The sequence below is a fragment of the Equus quagga genome, chromosome 2 (genome assembly GCF_021613505.1).
Source record: "Equus quagga isolate Etosha38 chromosome 2, UCLA_HA_Equagga_1.0, whole genome shotgun sequence".
NCBI classification, from domain to species: Eukaryota; Metazoa; Chordata; class Mammalia; order Perissodactyla; family Equidae; genus Equus; species Equus quagga.
Window position 1 is genome coordinate 10,705,179 of NC_060268.1, and position 19,225 is coordinate 10,724,403.

The 19,225-nt window shown below is 39.3% G+C and overlaps 1 protein-coding gene across 1 annotated transcript; it reads right to left on the bottom strand.

Moving 5' to 3' along the window:
- Positions 1-9,955: 9,955 nt before the first annotated feature.
- Positions 9,956-17,254, bottom strand: PNN (pinin, desmosome associated protein). The gene is made up of 9 exons (XM_046654520.1): positions 17,099-17,254; positions 16,393-16,464; positions 15,924-15,992; positions 15,345-15,417; positions 15,134-15,228; positions 14,896-14,971; positions 13,383-13,538; positions 13,168-13,306; positions 9,956-12,428 (listed from the first exon to the last, which is right to left on the bottom strand). Exons 1-9 carry the CDS (start codon positions 17,209-17,211, stop codon positions 11,062-11,064), a joined length of 2,160 nt encoding a protein of 719 aa, XP_046510476.1. The 5' UTR covers positions 17,212-17,254; the 3' UTR covers positions 9,956-11,061.
- Positions 17,255-19,225: the final 1,971 nt, after the last annotated feature.

The window sequence follows — 19,225 nt, forward strand, 5'->3', positions numbered from 1 at the left end:
ATGCAAGCCCAACGAGGCAGAGATTTTGTCTGTTTTTCCAGTGCTATATCACTAAACCTAGATGACAGCCTGATATACAGTAAGTGCTTAATAAATACATGTTGAATTATATTGAATTCTATTTCTAGTAATACGAGAAGCTAGACATCTAGGCCAACCATCCCACTGAAAACATCCAAAATGCCTGGGTAAAACATAAAAAGAAAATCTTCTTAAAGGTATTTATGAGAACCCAAGGAACATTTTTGTTAAAGTAGAGGCCAAAGATGAGATGAGTTTTTGTAACAACAAATATCAAACAACTCACATGCTAATTTGAGAACAGAACCAAAGGAAAAGAAATGAGATCCAGAAGAATATCTCTTAGGAGAAATAAGCATTATATGCGTGATAGAGTTGATGGTGTGAATTGTTGGACCAGAAGAGGAAAAAGCCATAGGCACAGCATTTTTCATTTTAGCTTAAAAATCAGGTGGCTTATAAACACCACAAGAAACGTGTACATATGCACATCAAAAGACATGAACAAGTATGTTGGCAGCAGCACTGTTCATATTGCCCTCAAACTACGTGGAAACCACACAAATGCCTATCAACAATAGAATGGATAGATAAACTGTAGAATATTTACACAATGGAGTAATACACAGCAGTAAAAAAACCTACAGTTCCAAGCAGCAAAATTAATGAATCTCACAAACTTAATGTTGAACAAATATAAAAGAATCCATTCATATAAAACATAAAATAGGCAATAAACTTACCCTGATTTCTAACAATATGCCATGTTCATGGATTGGAAGACTCAATATTCTATAGGGGTCAATTCTCAAATTGATCTATAGATTCAAAGCAATTCAAATCAAAATCCTAACAGTTTTTTCACAGATATTCAAAAGCTAACTCTAAAATTTATGTGAAAATGAAGACGGGCAAGAATAGCCAGGAAAGTCAAGTAAAGCAAAGTGGGAGAATCTGCTCTACCTATTATTAAGACTTAATATGAAGCTACAGCATTAAGACAGTGGTATTGGCTCAAGGATATAATTATAGGCCAATGGGACAGAATAGAGAGCCGAGAAAGAGCACAATGAATATATGGATAGCTGGTATAGGAGAAAGGTGGCACTGCAGAGTGGTGGGGAAGGCACAGACTTTTCGATAATCGAAGTTGGGCAATTTGACATTCATATGGGAAAAAGAAATGAGACTTCACCCCTGACTCACACCATACACAAAAACCAATTCCAGGAAAATGATAGAGCTACACGTGCAAAGTGAGATAATAAAGCTTCTAGAAGATGAAATAGGAGACTATCTTCTTGACCTTGAAATAGGGAGAGACATTTTAAACAGGACACATAATGTATTAACTATAAAAAAATTGATAAACTGAACTACATTATAATCAAGAAATTCTCTTGATCAAAAAATACCACTTAAAAAGTGAAAAGCCAAGCTACAAAGTGGGAGACGATATTTGCAATGCATATATTCAACAAAGGACTCATTTCCAGAATATATACAGAACTCTTTAAAATCAAAAAGAGAAAGACAGTCCGCAAAGACGATAACCAAAGGGTTAAAAAAAAATAGGAAAACATACTCAACTGCATTAATCATCTAGAAAATGCAAATTAAAACCACAATGAGATATTATATCCCAACCACAATGGCTGAAATTAGAAAGACTGACAATACCAAGTGTTAGCAGGTATACAGAGCAATGGGAACTTCTATACACTGCTAGGGAAACTTAAAATGGACAATGACTTTGAAGAACTGTTAGGTGCCATCTGCTAAAGTGCTCTCTCTCTCTCTCTAATTTTGACCTAGGAATTTCACTCTTAAGTATACTGTATATCCATGCACATGTTTAGCAAAGGAGAAGAATGTCCTATAGCAGAATTTTTTGTAAAACCCCCAAATTTAAAACAATCTCAATATCCATATACTGCTGACAGACATCTACAGTGACATACAAAAATATGAGTGAGTCCCAGAAACATAATGTTGGACAAAAGAAGTCAAATACCAAAAAATATACACAATAGGATTGCATTTATATAAAGATTAAAAAATAGGAGAAAAAGTAAGCCACAGTGTTGAAGACGCATGCATCACTTTTAAAACTGTGAAGGAAATCAAGAAAGTGATTACAATAAAGTCAGGATAGTGGTTTTAAAAGATAAATTGAGGTAAATTAAAATTTGAAGAATTTATTTATCCAGAAACATTGATTCAAATAAGGCAGTGTCAAACAGAATGGTTAGGAATGCTGCACTTAGGAACTAGGAGAAAGTCTTTTATAGAGCAGACGGGAAGCAAAGCAAGGAATTACTTGATTGGCTAGAGCTTAAGCAATTGCCTTATTTGGGAAAGCCCAGTTGGCTGTTCGTGATTGGTTGTTCTTAGGTTTCGATTTCTCAACCTTAAGGCCTCTACAGGAATTTACTCTGGCTTACGGGGTTCTTTTTGTGGAAGATTAGCCCTGAGCTAACATCTGTTGCCAATCCTCCTCTTTTTGCTTAGGAAGACTGGCCCTGAGCTAACATCCATGCCCATCTTCCTCTACTTTACATGTGGGACACCTGCCACAGCATGGCATGATAAGGGATCCGAAGCAGGGAACCCTGGGCCAGCGAAGCGGAACATGGGAATTTAACCACTACGCCACTGGGCCAGCCCCTCAGGCTTAGGTTTTCATCTGCTTAGCGGGCAGCCAAGCATTAGAGACACTCATTCTAATGGCTTCTTTGCTTGATTACTTTAATAGTGGTTACCTCTGAGGACAGGAGAAATCGTTGGAAGGGGATATGAGAGGGGCTTCTTGGGTCCTGGCAATGCTCTGGTTCTTGACTTGGGTGATTACACAGGTGTTAGCACTGTGCTAATTCATTGAGTTGTATATGGTCTGCTTTATATACTTGTCTGTGTGTTCTTCACAATAAAAAAGTAATCTAGGGGCCAGCCCCGAGGCATAGTGGTTAAGTTCAGCATGCTCCACTTAGGCAGCCCCGGTTTGGGGTTTGGATGCCAGACACCAACCTAACCACTCATCAGCCATGCTGTGCCAGCAACCCACATACAAAATAGAGGAAGATTGGCACAGATATTAGCTCAGGGCTAATCTTCCTGAAGTAAAAAAAAAAAAAAAAAAGAGGAAGACTGGCAACAAATGTTAGCTCAGAGTGAATCTTCCTCACCAAAATAAATAAATAAATAAATAAATAAATAAATAAATAAACAAAAGAGTAATCTAATTGTTTATCCATGTATGAGTCAGGTATCTAGGAATAAATCTAACAAAAGATGCATAAAACCTTTACGGGAAAGGCTTTCAAGGAAACCTGAATAAATGGAGATATGCCGTGTTGATGGTTTGGAATACTCCATACTGTAAAGTGTCGATGCTCCCCAGACTGATCTCGAGCAGCAGTGTCCCAGAGAAACACAATGTGAACCACAAATGTAAGTTAGTTTTGTTAATTAGCCACATTAACAAAAAGAAACAGGTAAAATTAGCTTTAGTAATGCATTTTATTTATCCAGTATAGCCAAAATATTATCATTTCAAGATGTAATCAATATAAAAAGTTATTAAGGAAATATTTTATTCTTTTTGTCATACAAAGTCTTTGGAATTTACAGCACATCTCAGTTCAGACCAGGCACCACTTCAAGTGCCCAGCACTCACATGGACAGCACAGGTCTGTAGATCTGTCTAGGCAATGCAATCTGAATCAAAGTCTCAAGTTATCTTGTGGAATTGAACAAGCTGAGTTTAAAATTTACATAGCAGTGCAAAGGCCCAGAGTAGCAAAGAACCTACTTTAAAGGAATAAGAAGCAGAGGCTTTCCCTACCAGACAGCACTTATTATTAGGATTAAGTAATGAAATCAGTGAAGTATTGGTTTCAGAGATAGACAAACAGACCCAGGGAACTGAGTAGAGAACCCAGAAACAGACCCAACTGGAAAGGTCTTTTCAAAAAATTGTAATGGGAAAACTGGTAAGCCATCTGTTTAAAAAAAGAAAAAAAGGAAAGAAATTGGAGTCCTTATACCATACGTGAAATTCAAACCTAAGTATTTAAAGACTTAAGTGTGAAATGCAGACATATAAAGCTCTGAGAATGAAATATAGGGGAATATGCACACAAATTCAGGGTAGGAGAAGATTTCTTAAGATGTAAATGATTTATAGTTTTGACTATGTTAAAATTAAGAAATTCTGGGAGAAAATATCTGTGATAAATATAACCAACAAAGGACTAGTATCTGGAATATATATGGAACTCCTACTAATAAATTAAAAAAATACATCACCCAATGGAAAAATGGGCAAGAAACAGGTACTTCATAAAAAAATGAGTCCAAATTGCCAATAATAAGGTTATGAAAACATGTTTGAATGCATTAGTAATCTTAGAAATTAAAATTCAAATTACAAGATACTAACCAAAAAGCAAAAAATAGAGTAACAGGAAGATCCATGCACGGACGGCTCAAGTGACAGTGAACACAGTCACTTTGGACACCAGTTTGGCAATATCTGGTAACGTTCAATAAACCCAATAACCTAACAATGTCACTCCTGGGATATTTGTCCTAGAGAAATTCTCACACATATGCAGCAGGAGATGTACAAGAATATTTACAAACAATATTTTTTGTAACAGCCACAAACTGGAAAGAACGCAAAGAATCATTAGCAAAAATGTAAAGAATAAATTATGTTCATAGATATCCGTGTGTGTATACATATGTATAACGGAACACTATACAGCAATGGAAAGGATTGACTACAACAGATGATTCTTACAAACACGATTAGGCAAAAGAAGTCAGTCACAAATAAGTGTAGTATGGTTTCATTTATATAAAATACAAAATCAGGCAAAGTTAAGTGAGATTTTTAAGATATATCTTTAGGGATGCATGCACAGGTATTCAAATTATAAAGTAATGCAATGATTATCACAAGTCCTCGGGGGAAGGATCCAATGGAGGAGGGACTCACAAAATGCTGCTAAATTACCATCAATGTTCTGTATCTTAACTCATGTGGTGGTGACATGGGTGTTCACCATAGTCACCCTTTTGTAGTTGTATTTCACAACGCAAATGTAAAAGAAAGAAATATCATACTAATTGTAAAAACTTGGATAAAGTAGGGCCCGGCCCTGTTGCCAAGTGATTAAATTTCCATGCGCTCTGCTTCAGTGGCCAGAGTTTGCAGGTTTGGATCCAGGGCAAGGACCTACTCCACGCACCAGCCATGCTGCGGAGGTGTCCCACGTACAAAAAACAGAGGATTGGCACAGATGTTAGCTCAGGGCTAATCTTCCTCAAGCGAAAAAAGAGGAGGATTAGTAATAGATGTTAGCTCAGGGCAACTCTTCCTCGGAGGAGGGAAAAAAAAAACCTGGATAAAGTAAATGATAAAGAGTATCTCATAGTGTTGGCTTGTTGAGCAGTTGGTTTTTCAAGTTGTAATGATCTCGATTAACAAAGGCAAGAAAAAACTGTGAATGTTTTAGCACGTGTGGAAAGATTGCTGCTGTAAAAATGAAGTTTGCATTTGGAATGAAGAGGTGACCTTACTCTGGGGTCATTCATACCTGTTAGTTCGTTTTCATGTGAAGAAAATCACACCTTTGAGAAGTTATAAGAAAATGATGAAAATAACAGCATGGGAACTTATATTAAAGGAATATCATCACCACTCATCTTTCTTCTTCCAGAAAGTTCTTTCAGAATTCCCCATATTAGAGTGAAAGAAACCAGCAGGTCAGAAACTCAGTATTTAACACTTGAATTATCATCAACAGGATATACTCAGTGAAAATTCAATCAAGAGTAGCATGAAAACCACACACTATAATATATTTCTAGCCACTTTCCAGCTCTCTTTCTCCATTTATAACATTTGTTGGTAACATAGAAAGAAATTGCCATAGGGTAAATCGCCAGAGGGTGAACCTCTCACATGTTTTGTCCCAAAATTGAAAAGTTCAATATATGAGCAGTTTAGCTTATTAACTAACAAGATAAGTGGGAAAATTTTTGAGCTATTTTTTTCCTGATTATAAGTAATTTAAAACATAATTCTATTAATTCAGCATAACACTGAACTATGATATAAATTTTATGAATTTAAAAAATAAATTCCAGGGACCGGCCCCGTGGCCGAGTGGTTAAGTTTGTGCTCTCTGCTTTGGCGGCCCAGGGTTTCACTGCTTCGGATCCTGGGCGCGTGGACATGGCACCGCTCATCAGGCCATGCTGAGGCGACATCTCACATGCCACAACTGGAAGGACCCACAACTAAAAATACACAACTATGTACTGGGGGGCTTTGGGGAGAAAAAGGAAAAATAAAATCGTTAAAAAATAAATAAAAAAAATAAAATCCAAACCCTTAAAAAACCAAAAATTTTGTGCTTTGGGCTCATCCTTATACTCCATTTGTGGGCATTTTCTCTCTTCTACAGACAAGAGGAATTTGGGAAAATCAGTTTAAGCGGCACTGGTTACAGCATCAAGGTTGTTAGGGTCTTTCACCGGCCATGTTATACTCCTACTCTATTTTCCTCCTCTCTTGATAAATAAAACCTATAATAACAGGAAAAGGGGAGAACTGGAAGAATAATCTTTTTATTTGTTTATATTGAAGAATAAGTTTTAAAACATGAATTTTATTTTATTAATTCTTAATCAAAAACCTAACTTAAAAACTTCTAATAGTTTTCCATTTAAATGAGAAAATAATTCCACGGTCAAATGAACATAGAACACAAAGTTAAATGGTATGATCTGCCACAGAATTTCTCAGGGTCTTTAATATGCTGATATACATTATAAATCTCTAAGGAAGGGATATACAGCTGTAATTTCTGAAACGTATTTGACTAGACTTTTAATATATTTTTTAACTGAATATACTTTGAAAAATGATGAGGTACAAACTCCATAGGCTGACATTCTGGGCTACCTACACTCTAACCTTAAATCTCTCCAAACCACAACCAACCAAACATGTTCTACTCATTGTCCCTGGAAACCCTCTGCCTTAACATAGGTTTTCCCTAACTCCCTCAGGGCCAATGAATATCCCAGCATACAACACTTCTCATTGTAAGTACTTATTTGTTTATTAAACGAAGGTATCACCTCATAGGAAACTGACCTATGATATAACCATTAGAATCTTAGTTTTGGTAAATATTCTTGTGGGAAAACTGAGAAAAATCTTTGGAAGCTAAAACCACGATGTATTACATGCATCTGAATCTTTATTCTCTAGGAAGCAGTGAGGTCTATGTGATCTATTTGAAAGTACTGAATTCAGGAAAAAAAAACCCAACTTCTTTAGCTTAACGTATTATAGGAAATTATTTTATCTTAGCTTTTTCCTTTGAAAATGTTGAAATTAATATCTCCCTTTCAATCACCACTCAATTCCCAGTTCCTATTTGCACACCTGGCACACAGCAGATGCTCAATTTAAATATTTGTAGAATGAAAGACTATGATCACAGTAAAAGAATATCAGCTTAAAGTTTTTCTTTCAATAGTAGAAGGTAAGGACTACTACTCAATCTCTAACGCCGAAAGTGACTTCCTTTTACTCAGTAAACAGGTTTTCAATAAATGTTTCCTGAATAACTCAAAAGATAAACTGGGATTGTTAACATTGATATATTGAGAGACTAACTTGTTTTGGCTGACTCAGAAGTAATAACAATCTATAACCATGATGGAGATGGCCCTAAATATAGCGAAGGTACAGAAATGTGCACAAGTCTTAAGTATATAACTCAGTGGATTCCCACAAACTGTAACCATCACCCAGGTGAAGAAACAAAACTTTGCCATCAATCCGGAAGTTTCCTTCATGCCCCCTCTCAATCATTAACCTCTCCATTCTCCCCAAACGTAATCACTATCCTGATTTCTCACACCATAGATTAATTTCTAAAACCATAAATTAGTTTTTGAGATTTGTGCCAATAGAATCCTATGTATTCTCTTATTCCCGGCTTCTGCTCAATATTGTGGTTGTAGGAGGTATCCATGTTGATGCATGTAGACGTAGTACATTTACTGTCATTGATGAACAGTATTCCACGGTATGAATATGCCACAATTCGTCCATTCTACTGTTGAGGGACGTTCGGGTTATTTGCAGATTGAGGCATTTATTAATAATACTGCTAGAGACATCATGTACATCTCTTGGTGAACAGTGCATACTTTTCTTTGGATATATACCCAGGAATAAAATTGTTTGGAGAGAGGATATGCAGAAATGCATTTCAGCAGATATTGCTACTTTTCTAAAGTGGTTATACAAATTTACTCTCTCACCAGCAGTATACGACAGTTCCCTTTGTTCCACAACCTTACCAACACTTGGTATTGCCACTCTTTTCAATTTTAGCTATTGTGGTGAGTATCTCTTTCTGGGCTTCATTCTATTTCATTAGTCTATTTGACTCCACTTACACTGCTGTCACAGTCTTAGTTCCTGTAGGTTATAAAAACTCGTTTTCTGGTAGAGTACGTCCTCACCTAGTTCTTCAAGTTTTCAGTTCTTTACCTTTTCTATTTTTACATACGTTTGAGAAGCTTTTAGTGACTTGTTATTCTGATGGCATTGGCCCATATTACCACAGCATGTAATCATTAATAACTTTCTTTTAAAACTGTCAATTAGTTTATAAACTCAATTTATTGCTTTGCTCAAATTACCAGAGTATACATGTGCACAGTTCCGAGTTCTAGAGGTAGTGCACAGAGCCCTAGATTGGATAGAGCTCATTATCATCTTATCTTCTAATTCCTGTGACTGCACAAACCTTGCAACCTTAGAGTAACTGAGATGTTTCCTACACAGCCCCTTAGATATCTTTGCTAATTATTACCAGAGCTCCAAACTAATTTCAGTCCTTAAGACACCAGCCCTATCCCTCTTCAGCTTCTAAATTCTCTGTCAACACTAATTTGTAATCTCTAAAGACCCCTGTTATATCTTTTCCCCCTAGGAAACTGCCACTGCTTTTACATTCTAACATTCCTCATCTTCGTAAGGAACCAATTATGTCGTTCCCTGAATATAAATTCCATATTTCATTTCTAAGAATAAAGAATTAATTTTAAACATTAAAAAAAAACCCAAAATTCAACTTTTAAAATGAAACCAATTTCTAAATGCACACCACTAAAAAAAGCTGGTAAAATTAAAATTAGAATTCTTTATATATACATCAGCAGAGCTTAAGATAACTGAAAATTGCTCTTCGTATTCCCAAGATCTCTTTTTTTCTCCCCATGTATTACAGCCCCATCACCACCACTCCCAACAACTGAGCTTTAAGCCAAAACTACTCTTTTCTATTAGCACCACAATTGTTCAAATTTTCCTGGGTAAAAATAAGTGAACAATACTTAATTTGTACAAAGGATCTTAATGCATGCAATTATTTTAGATTCACTAAATTTTTTTTAAGAACTAGGTTAAGTTTATGGCCATCCCTTTTAAGTGTTTACAAACCTTTTCCTCATGACACACGACACATAGGAAAAGAAAATTTGTACTGCATGCTGGAAAGTATTAAAATCTTTGGATGAAGTGACTCTTGGTGGAAACAAGTGGCCCAGGGATGCAGGTAGCTAAGTCTGCAGTTTGAGAAGTTCTGCTCATTTCCTGTTTATTATTCCAAGAAAGGATTTTTTTAAAGCTTTTTCTTTTAACATGTTTGTTTACATTTACACAATGCTAGAAATGCTGCTGACATTTTCACTGTTACCATTTCCTTGTCAAGGGAAGGCATTATGAGTATTTAGTCAAAACTAAAGCTACAGTCAATGTTAAATTATGAATTCAAAAAAGGAAATTTAAGTGCTGTCTTGTAAAAAGCCATCAAAAAGTTAATACAAGTACTAGTCTTAAGCAGTCACACAAGTCTAAGCCACATTTATTTGCACATGTATAGTAATGGGCAACAGATACTCCAAATTCATACAAATTTATAAAACAAAGTTAATAATCACTTGGTACACTTGCGTGTTATCTTGCTCACAGATTCAAGTGTAGATTAACTTCCTTCATTTTGTAAACTTTCATACAATACTTAAACAAAAATTCTTGAAAACACATTATTGGCATGTTTCAGAGTTAGAGCCAACACAAAAGTTAAGACAAGACCACAAACTCAAAAACCAAATTTAGAATATACTTTTCTACCTCCCTCCCCTAGAAAGAAGTGATTATTTTCTTTAACAGATATATATGCTGTATCACACAAGTAACCATGGAGACAAAAGAATGATGCTCCCATAATCACGAAGAAAATGCCAACCAAATTATACTATTTTAAGTTATCTACCAAATATGTGGTTTAAAGATGAGGAGGGGAAAATGCTTAGATTAAAATAACAAGGGAGATTAGAAAAAACAGTAAATGATTTCACGGAGAACTATTATGTTCCCCCTCAAAGCTGCAAAGATCTGATTTTGACAACTCAAAATAACTGCCTAAGGCAAATAAAAGTGAGGAAACTTTCAAAGACATTCTAATCACGTTCAGTATCTAGTGATAAAAGCTGAAAATGGTATCAAGAGGATATTTATTATACAAGCGTCAACGAGGACATCTCAAAACTAATGAAAGAAATGCACATTTATTTCTACAAAAGCAATGTATGATACAGAATTAGAAGGGAACAGACTTAAAGATTTACCTATTAAAATATACAGATTCTTACTGAAGAGTATAGGATATTTAAAAAAGATGACAAGGGATGTTAATCTTTTTTTATTATTATTATTTTACATATTTTGGAACCTCACATAATTTTGATAAATAACTCTTACAAAATTATGCAAAAAGTACAAGAATGTCTGGTAAACAAACAGTCTGTATTTTCCAAAAAGATTTTTTACAACATGCAATTCTTAAGGCAGCATCCTCCTTACAAGGAAAGGTAATCCTTTTATTCATCAAGAAATCTTCTGCTGCAAAGAATAGGCTAAGAAAGCCTGGCTTCTTCCATTAACGCCTTTTGTCTTTCCTGTCTGATTTTCGGTCTCTTTCACTTCTCGACGATCTTTTGCCTGATCGACTACTCTCGGATATAGACCTTTTCCTGTCGGACCGGGAATTCTTATCCTTTGATCCTTTCGTATCTCTACTACTACCACCTTTTGAAGATTTGTGACTTCTTTCTAGTCCTGAAGTATCCCTTCGCTTCCGATCCACGCTCCTTCTGTGCTTTCTATCTCTGTTATGTCCCCGGCCCCTACTCCGACTTCTACTCTCACTACTGCTAGTAGTGCTGCTGCTACTGTCTCTGCTGCTGCTGCCACTTGTACTGGAGCTGCTGCTGGAACTACTTCGACTACTACTGCTACCGCTGCTGGAACTGCTGCCGCTGCTGCTACTGGTTGAACTGCTACTGGAACTGCTACTGCTACTGCTCCCACTCCTGCTCTTGCTCGTTTTATTCCTAGCTCTACCTCTACTTCTGCTCCTAGTTTTGGTTTTGGTTTTGCTCTCTGGATGCACCGTCAAGACTGGCTCTACTGTCACCTCAGTGAGTTTTACAGATTCTAAAGGAAACTCCTTCCTCTCAGGCAGTAAATGCCCTTGCTCCTGAATGACCTGAGGAGGTGGCTGAAAAACAGCTAAGGGCAAAGTCTCAGGCTGAGAGAGCGGATGGGGCTGGAGCACTGGCTGGGGCTGGGACTGAGATGGGGGCGGGGGTGGGGGCTGAGGCAGGGGCTGAGGCTGAGCCACAGGCTCAGGTTGGGGCTCAGATTCTTTCTCTTCTTTTTCCTCAGGCTCATTTTCCATTTCGAGAGCACTAGCATTCTCTTTCACAGGAGAAAGAGATTTACATTCTTTATCTGGCTCAACTTCAAATTCCATCTCTGGCTCCAATTCTTTGCTAGTTTCATTTTCTGAAGGTTCTACACTTTCCACTTGATTGGTTTCCATGACTTCCTGCTCAGCAATGACATTTTTGACACTCTCGACCATCTCTAGCACATCCATAACTTCTTCAGGCTGACTATCCTGCTGCTTCTCACTTTCCCTTACCTCAGTTTCCTCCTCCATCTTAACCTCCATTTCCTGCTTTTGCTCCTCCTCCTCCTGTTCTTTCTCCACATCGCTATGAACTATACCTATTTCCTTTTCCTCTTCCTCTCCTGGTTCCTCTATTTCTACATCATTGTGCTGATTACCTGTCTCCTCCAACTCTTCCTCTCGCTGAGCCACCTTACCCTCTTCTTGCTCCGCCTTCTGTTCTTCATTACGCACCACCTGATGCTCTTTTTCCTTCATTGATTGTCTTCTAGGCCTAGCCTCCATTTTATTTATTTGTTCTGCAAATTCGATGCGTCTACCTTCAAATAAAGCTAAGGGATAAAAATTTACATGTGTAAAATTTACCATCATTAAGAAAATTCAAAGTCGTAATTTGACACCTGGTCAGAAAATGTTATTGAGCTTTATCTCAATGTCTTTGTAAAGAGATGATGACCAGACTGATAATGGCAAGTAAGTAATTACACATTGACATAAAATGATAAAAGCAAAGATCCACTGGAAACCTATATACTAAGAAATTAGTAGCAGGCAAAACTATACCCCATTATCTAACTGATGGAAAGAGAACAACCTTTTGCTATCTTACTTCACGCTAGATAAAAAATAAAATTTATTTTAAACAGAATCAGTTTCATGGTATCATATGATGCATTAATTTTTCTGATCCCAAGGAGAGATAAATCATCCAACTGCCATCTTAGCAATGCCCATCCTTCCATGTATGCTTTCTCTATGGACTACATCAGTGTTCACTTTTCCCCCTTACTTTATTAGCATTTATATCTGGTTACTAAGAGTACCAAGCAAAAAGAAGCCAGCTCACTCAAACATTTAAGAAATTCACATGTATTAAGCACTGCCTACAATGTAAGTTTCAGATTAAAATTCATCAGGAAACAAACGCCCCTGCACTCCAAACATATTAGCACCTTAGAATAACTTTTTTAAAAAATCAACTATTGAATCACAATTATTACAGGAAACAAATGTGTGTTGTGTTACCTTACCCATTAAGAAAATTTCAACAGACTGCTTCAGTACACTTACCATTCATTTTTCTCTGTGATTCTTCTATTAATTTTTGGGTAGCTGGACACATTCTTCCAGGAATATAGAACAAATGGGGCTTTGTCTTAGTTCTTATATATTTAATTATCTTGGCGTTATGCTCATTCCATTCTTCTTGCTAAAGAAAAGGTAAAAGTCAGTGCTTTTGTAAACATGAATGATCACCCATTTTAGAATTCCAAAATACTACTCACCAGCTGCGCAAGCTCAACCTTCTGTTCCAAAAGCCGCAGTTCTGTTTGTTTAGCACGCCTCTCTTCGAATAGTTCTCTCCTCTCATTTTCAACCTGCTTTCTTTCTTCTTCTGCCTGCACTTCAAGTTTTTGTTCAATTTCCTGGCGTCTCTTTTGCTAAAGATAAATAATAATCTTTAAGAGCTTATTACACATCCTGATTATGTGAAACATTACAATTTTCCCAAGCTATCTGTATACATCTCACATTTGCAATTCAGGATATCAGCTAATTCAAACTTAGCACTTAGCATTTGAGGCTGATTGCAATTTCTCTTTTCAGGAAATGGGGACCAAAGCTTGTTCACATAAAAATCTAAATTTCAAGGCTATTAGCCATAATATCAGTAACTGTTCCATTTCAACACAACTTTTAGTTAAGCTTCGTTCATAAATTGACCAAAAAAAAAAAGCAGTGCCTTTATAGATTAAATTTTCAGTTATTTCTCTGACCAAATCAAAGAATTTAACAGAAGCGATGTCCTAATGAAGTAATTAACAAACTAGTCAACTCTCCCTTCCTTTTAAAACATCTACTGCCTTATTCTTCAAACATTAAAATGCTTTTAAGCCTTCTAAATTCCCTAGTAAACAAATGCTAAAGTAAAATTTATAAACCTTCTATAACTGAATTATCACCTCTCTTTCTACTATAGTTCACCCCTGAGAAGCAAAAGTTGGTGTTCAACTCTGAGGACACAATTTTGCAGCTTGAATAAAATAAAAACTTCTGGGGCTGGCCTGGTGGCCGAGTGGTTGAGTTCGTGCGTCCTGCTTTGGCAGCCCAGGGTTTCACAGGTTTGGATCCTGGGTGCGGACATGGCACGGCTAGTCAGGCCACGCTGAGGTGGTGTCCCACCTGCCACAACTAGAAGGGCCCACAACTAAAAATACACAATGATGTACCGGGAAGCTTTGGGGAGAAAAAGGAAAACATTTTTTAAATCTTTCAGAAAAATATAAATAAATAAAAAACAAAAACTTCTGGAAAGATGACACAGTCACATAAACTGTAGAGGGCAGGTAATGTTTATGCTTTTGCTTCCAGAGTGCTAAGTATTGCCTCTGAGTGTGTAAATAAGTCTTGAAAAAGAGAATTACAGAACTAGTTACAAAGACTGAGTTCAACTCTCCTATTTGAGAGAAAGCACTCTCAAGCCTAAAGAAGTAAAGGGACTCGTCCAGGACCAGGAAATGAGACTGCGGTAGAACCGAGAGCAGATCTCAGGTTCTCCTGACTCACAGACCAGGGCTCTTTGCACTACAAAACCAGGTTCACTCATTTACTTCACAGCACATCAAAAAAAGACCAGTTAATAGAACGACTCCAGAAAGTTTTATAAGTTTTTCCTTGGCTTCATTTTAGGCTTGCAATGAAGTCTTGCGAGAGCTTTTCAGCTCTTTTTTAAAAAATATAATCAACTACTTTGGTAATTTAAACAAAGGAAGAAAAGGAAATTTACTGCATAAATACCCTTTCAGTAGCAACAGTGGATTCTTGTTTGAATTTCTGAAGGGTGCCCATCAACAAGCCAAATATTCGTCGGTTCCTAAAGAACGGAAAAAGAAAATTCAATTCCAATGTTCCACTTCATGTAGGCCCACCATTTCCTAAAAGAAACATACTATAGACACTTGAACAATTCCTTAAGTTTTCTTAAAATGGCCGTACTTGACAGGAGTTCTTTCCCCCAGAAGGAGACTAAAGATACCTTTGCTTTCCCTTTTCATCCATATTTTGATCCTGGATAAGGTCTCTCCGTGTGCGCTCTTTGGAGGTAGCTACAACTGATGACTGCAAAGCCGGCTGCGAGAGACAAGAAATCTCAGTAATTTTACTAGCACATGGGTGGCACTCTTTCAAACGTAGCAAAGTGAAAATACTATATTCATCCTCAAAGAAGTTCTTTCAATCTCAATTACCTTTTTAACATCATCGTCCTCTGGGTCGCTTTCTTGGCGTGATTCTCTCCGAGTCCGACGCTCCCCGCCCAGCCTGACACAGGGAAAAGAATTTAAACCACCGCTGTAGAATGTGCCTTAAGTGCATGCCAAGGGCAAATGACTACTTTTCTAGGACTCATTTCCAGAAGCCTCATTCTACCAATCTCCAATCCCATTTTCTTCTTTCCTCTGGTAGTAAAAGCATAAAACGTTATCACCAATGCCACATCCAAACTGTGATCTCCTATGATATATTTCTCAAGCTGGTTAAATTTTTGTAGTACCAGACAGAAGAGTGGCACAGACTGATTATTTTCCCAATCTTGATTCTTCTTGTGACCTTTTCTTTTGGTAAAATATCTGTTACTGTTAGTGAAGAACTGAGTTCTGGGGGATACTGGCTTTCTCAGTTCAGTCAAATACCAAGGGAACAGACTCAGAGGAAACGGTATACTACTCCATTCTAACCCAACCCAATCTGACAGTATTTATCTTTGCATGCTACCTCAGAACACAGAGCACACAAGCACACCTGTACAATCTTTGCCTCCAACATACCTACTGACTGCCCCTTCGAGGTCTCTCTGTTTGGCTGGGGGTCCTCCTCCACTATCTGAGAATCCACGCCTGCAATTAAAGAAGCCCCACATAAAGCACTTGAAGTTTAAGATAAATGATATCTCCATTCAGCAAGAAAATTTAAATTTTTAATTAACACTTTCATTCAAAGTAACCTTAAATGCACACTCGCTCGAGATACTTGCAAGCATGCTTTTAAAAACTACAAAAATGAATTAAGTTTACAGAAAACGGGTACACTTAATATTTTCTCCCGTGTCTAGTTTGGCATGTAAATGAAGTTCCAGGATCAGTCCACAGAAAACTACACCTGGTCGCAGCTTTAAACAAAACAAACGAGACACTCCGAACATTGGCTCTACCACGATTTTTGTTTCACCCGATACATGACCTTAACATAGGAAGCCCCAAGTCTTAGCAGAGGGATTCAGTCCTAAGGAAACCTTACCTCAGCAATAAACTACCACGTCCTCTACCTCCACCAGGACCAGAAAGGGCCAGCAATCTGGCTTGGATGGGCCTACAAGAGAGCGACAAATCAGTACAAAAATCGCATGTGCACACGTCTAACGACACCAGACTCTTCCACGGGCGCCGTGCAGCCCAAAGAGAAAATGACCAGAAAAGTTCCAAAAAGACAGTTTCGAACCCACGTGTTGGAAACAGGGCAGGAGGTCCCATTTTATTCAACTTCCTTGTTTCTCCAAGACCAGCATCACAGGAATGATGTTGACCTCGCTGCCACTACACATCAACGAGTTCGGATTGGGTCCTGAAGTCGCCCACCCCAAGAAGGCGCACGTGGGCAGGGGGCTGCGGCGAGGCGGCGGCCGCATCCCGGGAGGGCTGCGGGCACAGGGCCGGGCGGGGGAAGCGGCTTTGTGCGGCGCTGCCGGGCCTGCAGGCCGAGGGCGGGAAGCGGCCGCCCGGCCTCCCCACGGGCGGGAAGCCCGCCGGGCGCGGCCCGCGCTCCTCCCCACACGGCCGAGCCCGGGGCCGCTCGGCGGAGCCTCAGGACTCCCCGCTCGCCGAGGCCGGGGTTCCAGCGCCGCCCGGCACATGCCTCAATGTTCCGGCCTTCTCAGGCTGGCCGCCCGCCCGGTCCCCCCGGCTGCTGGCTGCCCCTCGGCGCCGGCATTTCCCACCGGCCCTACCTCACGTCATTCGGATCCCGCCCGGTGAGCTTGCGAATATTCTCGTCCACGTTCTTTAGGCTCTCTTTGGCCTTTTCTAGCTGCTCCTGCAAAGTTCTCACTGCGACCGCCATCTTCTCCCCGCAGCAGGCTTCGAGACTGCTCCACAGGCCGCGCCTGGCCGGGTCGCGCCGCGAGACGCGGGCGGATTGACAGCTGGCCTCAGCCAATGACGACAGGCGTTGCTTTTCGGCCTCAACCACTCAGCGGCCGGAAGGGGGAGAGCCTGCCGGCCTTTGTGACTCCGGGCCAATGAAAAGTCGGCCGGGCGGTCCCCTCCCTCCCCAGCTAGCTGCTGGTGGCTGCGCTCCGCTTTTAGCGCAGGCCGGGGCGGGCCTGAGTCCCCGGGTCGTCCGAGACGTTGGCTCGCGGGCCTAGTCTTCTGGCGGGTAGCGCGGAGCGTTCCGGCCCTTTCAGCCTGTGCTATGACGGGCCTTAAACTCTTTTAACTGCCTAACCACATCAGGGTGGGATGGAGGCGAGCTATTTCCCCCTTTTCCCCGGTAAATAATTTGATTAGGAAAGGGTGCGGCCATTCTGTTGGTGCGCATGCTCAGAGAGGGGCTGCGGGGCACAGGCTTCCCTCGATTAGGTGAGCCGAAAGTGAGCAGAGGGAAGCAAAGAATGAAGGAACAGGAAAAGTCATTAACCGTAATAGCTAACAGTTATTTTGTTCTGTACTCTGTGTCAGTCGCTTTACGTGCCTTATCCCTCACAAACCAAAAGCTTGAATAAAATGCCTGCTGTTACTGATAAGGACTTTGAGTCTGGAGATATTGTAACCGTCCCTAGGTCACACCAGCCGGAAATCGCCGTCCGATCAGACCCTGTGCAAGGATGTACTAGAAGAAAGAAGCGACGGTGAGACAGACGAGACAGGCCTAGCCTCTACACCTGGCCTAGAGCTGGTTGGTTTAAGATGGGGTCTGGCGAGGGGCACTATTATTAGTTGTGTATGTGAGGGAGTGTCATCCAGCTTCTCATTCCGCTCTACCTGTACTGCCAACGTGAGAACCGGTTTTGTTCCAGAAATATATTTGCAAATTATAGCTCAGAGAGCATTTCCACACGGAAATGATGTTATGTATAATCTTTGGGTTCTCATCCTCCATCGGTCAGCTAAGCATCCTCCTTGAACTAAGCATTAGTGAGCCAACTATATTTAACTGGAGTTACCCTTGTTAATTCATCCAACTGCCTTTAAAAGCTCCTAGTGTATAGAGGCAGTAAGCTAGGTTCTGAGGATAAAGCCTAGAACAAGATAGCTGTGGTCCTGCTTCAGTGGGGTTCGTAGACTCATTAGGGAGCAAAGATCACTCATGTACTCATTCATTCATTCAACAAATATTTATTGAGCGCCTGCTATGTGCCAGGCACTATTCTAGGCACTTGGATACATCAGTGTACAGTAAAGATCTCTGCCCTCAATGAGCTAGGTGGCAGGAAGAGTGTGGAGACAGACGATAAACTTAAGCAAATTACATTGCATGTAAGAAATCGAGAAGTGCTATAGAAAAAAAGAAAAAGTAAAGCTGGGTAAGAGGGACGAGAGTTGACAATTATTTAATTCTGATTGTGAGCATACTTAGTCTTATTGACCCTTATCACAACCCTGTGTAGTAAGCAGTACGGAAAGCATGAGAGTGTGGTGATAGTACATCCTAACCACCAAGTGTATCAGTGTTTCCATGGGAAAATGCTTTTAGAGTTAACCAAAAATATATAGGATCTATTCCTACTTCCATAGGATCTATCATTAGGATCCTGGGCAATTTAACATGGTCTGCTTTATTGAGGACAATCAGTGGGATGCTGCATCCAGCATTTAGTTAGTGCTCAATAAATATTAGTTTCCCCTCTATTCTCCAAAATATTCTGAGAACCCCTTGTTATTGTAGTTTGAGAAATTAACCTTAGTAACTTGGTCAGTTCCTTACTCTTTGACCTCACTGGGCTTGGACTTCTGTTCCTTGACCGTGGTGATGAAGGGAGAATGCAATCCGGACATAAAAACTTGATTTTGCATACAGGAAGTTTTAGTGCTGGAAAAATTAAGATTGTGGTTGCAAAATACTTTTCAAACTTACA

Coding starts and splice junctions, on each gene's coding strand:
- PNN (XM_046654520.1), bottom strand. CDS start 17,211: ATGGCGGTCGCAGTGAGAACTTTGCAGGAGCAGCTAGAAAAGGCCAAA. Junction 15,418..15,923: donor CTCGAAGGGGCAGTCAGTAG/GTATGTTGGAGG, acceptor TCCCTGTGTCAG/GCTGGGCGGGGAGCGTCGGA. Junction 13,307..13,382: donor AGGTTGAGCTTGCGCAGCTG/GTGAGTAGTATT, acceptor CCTTTTCTTTAG/CAAGAAGAATGGAATGAGCA.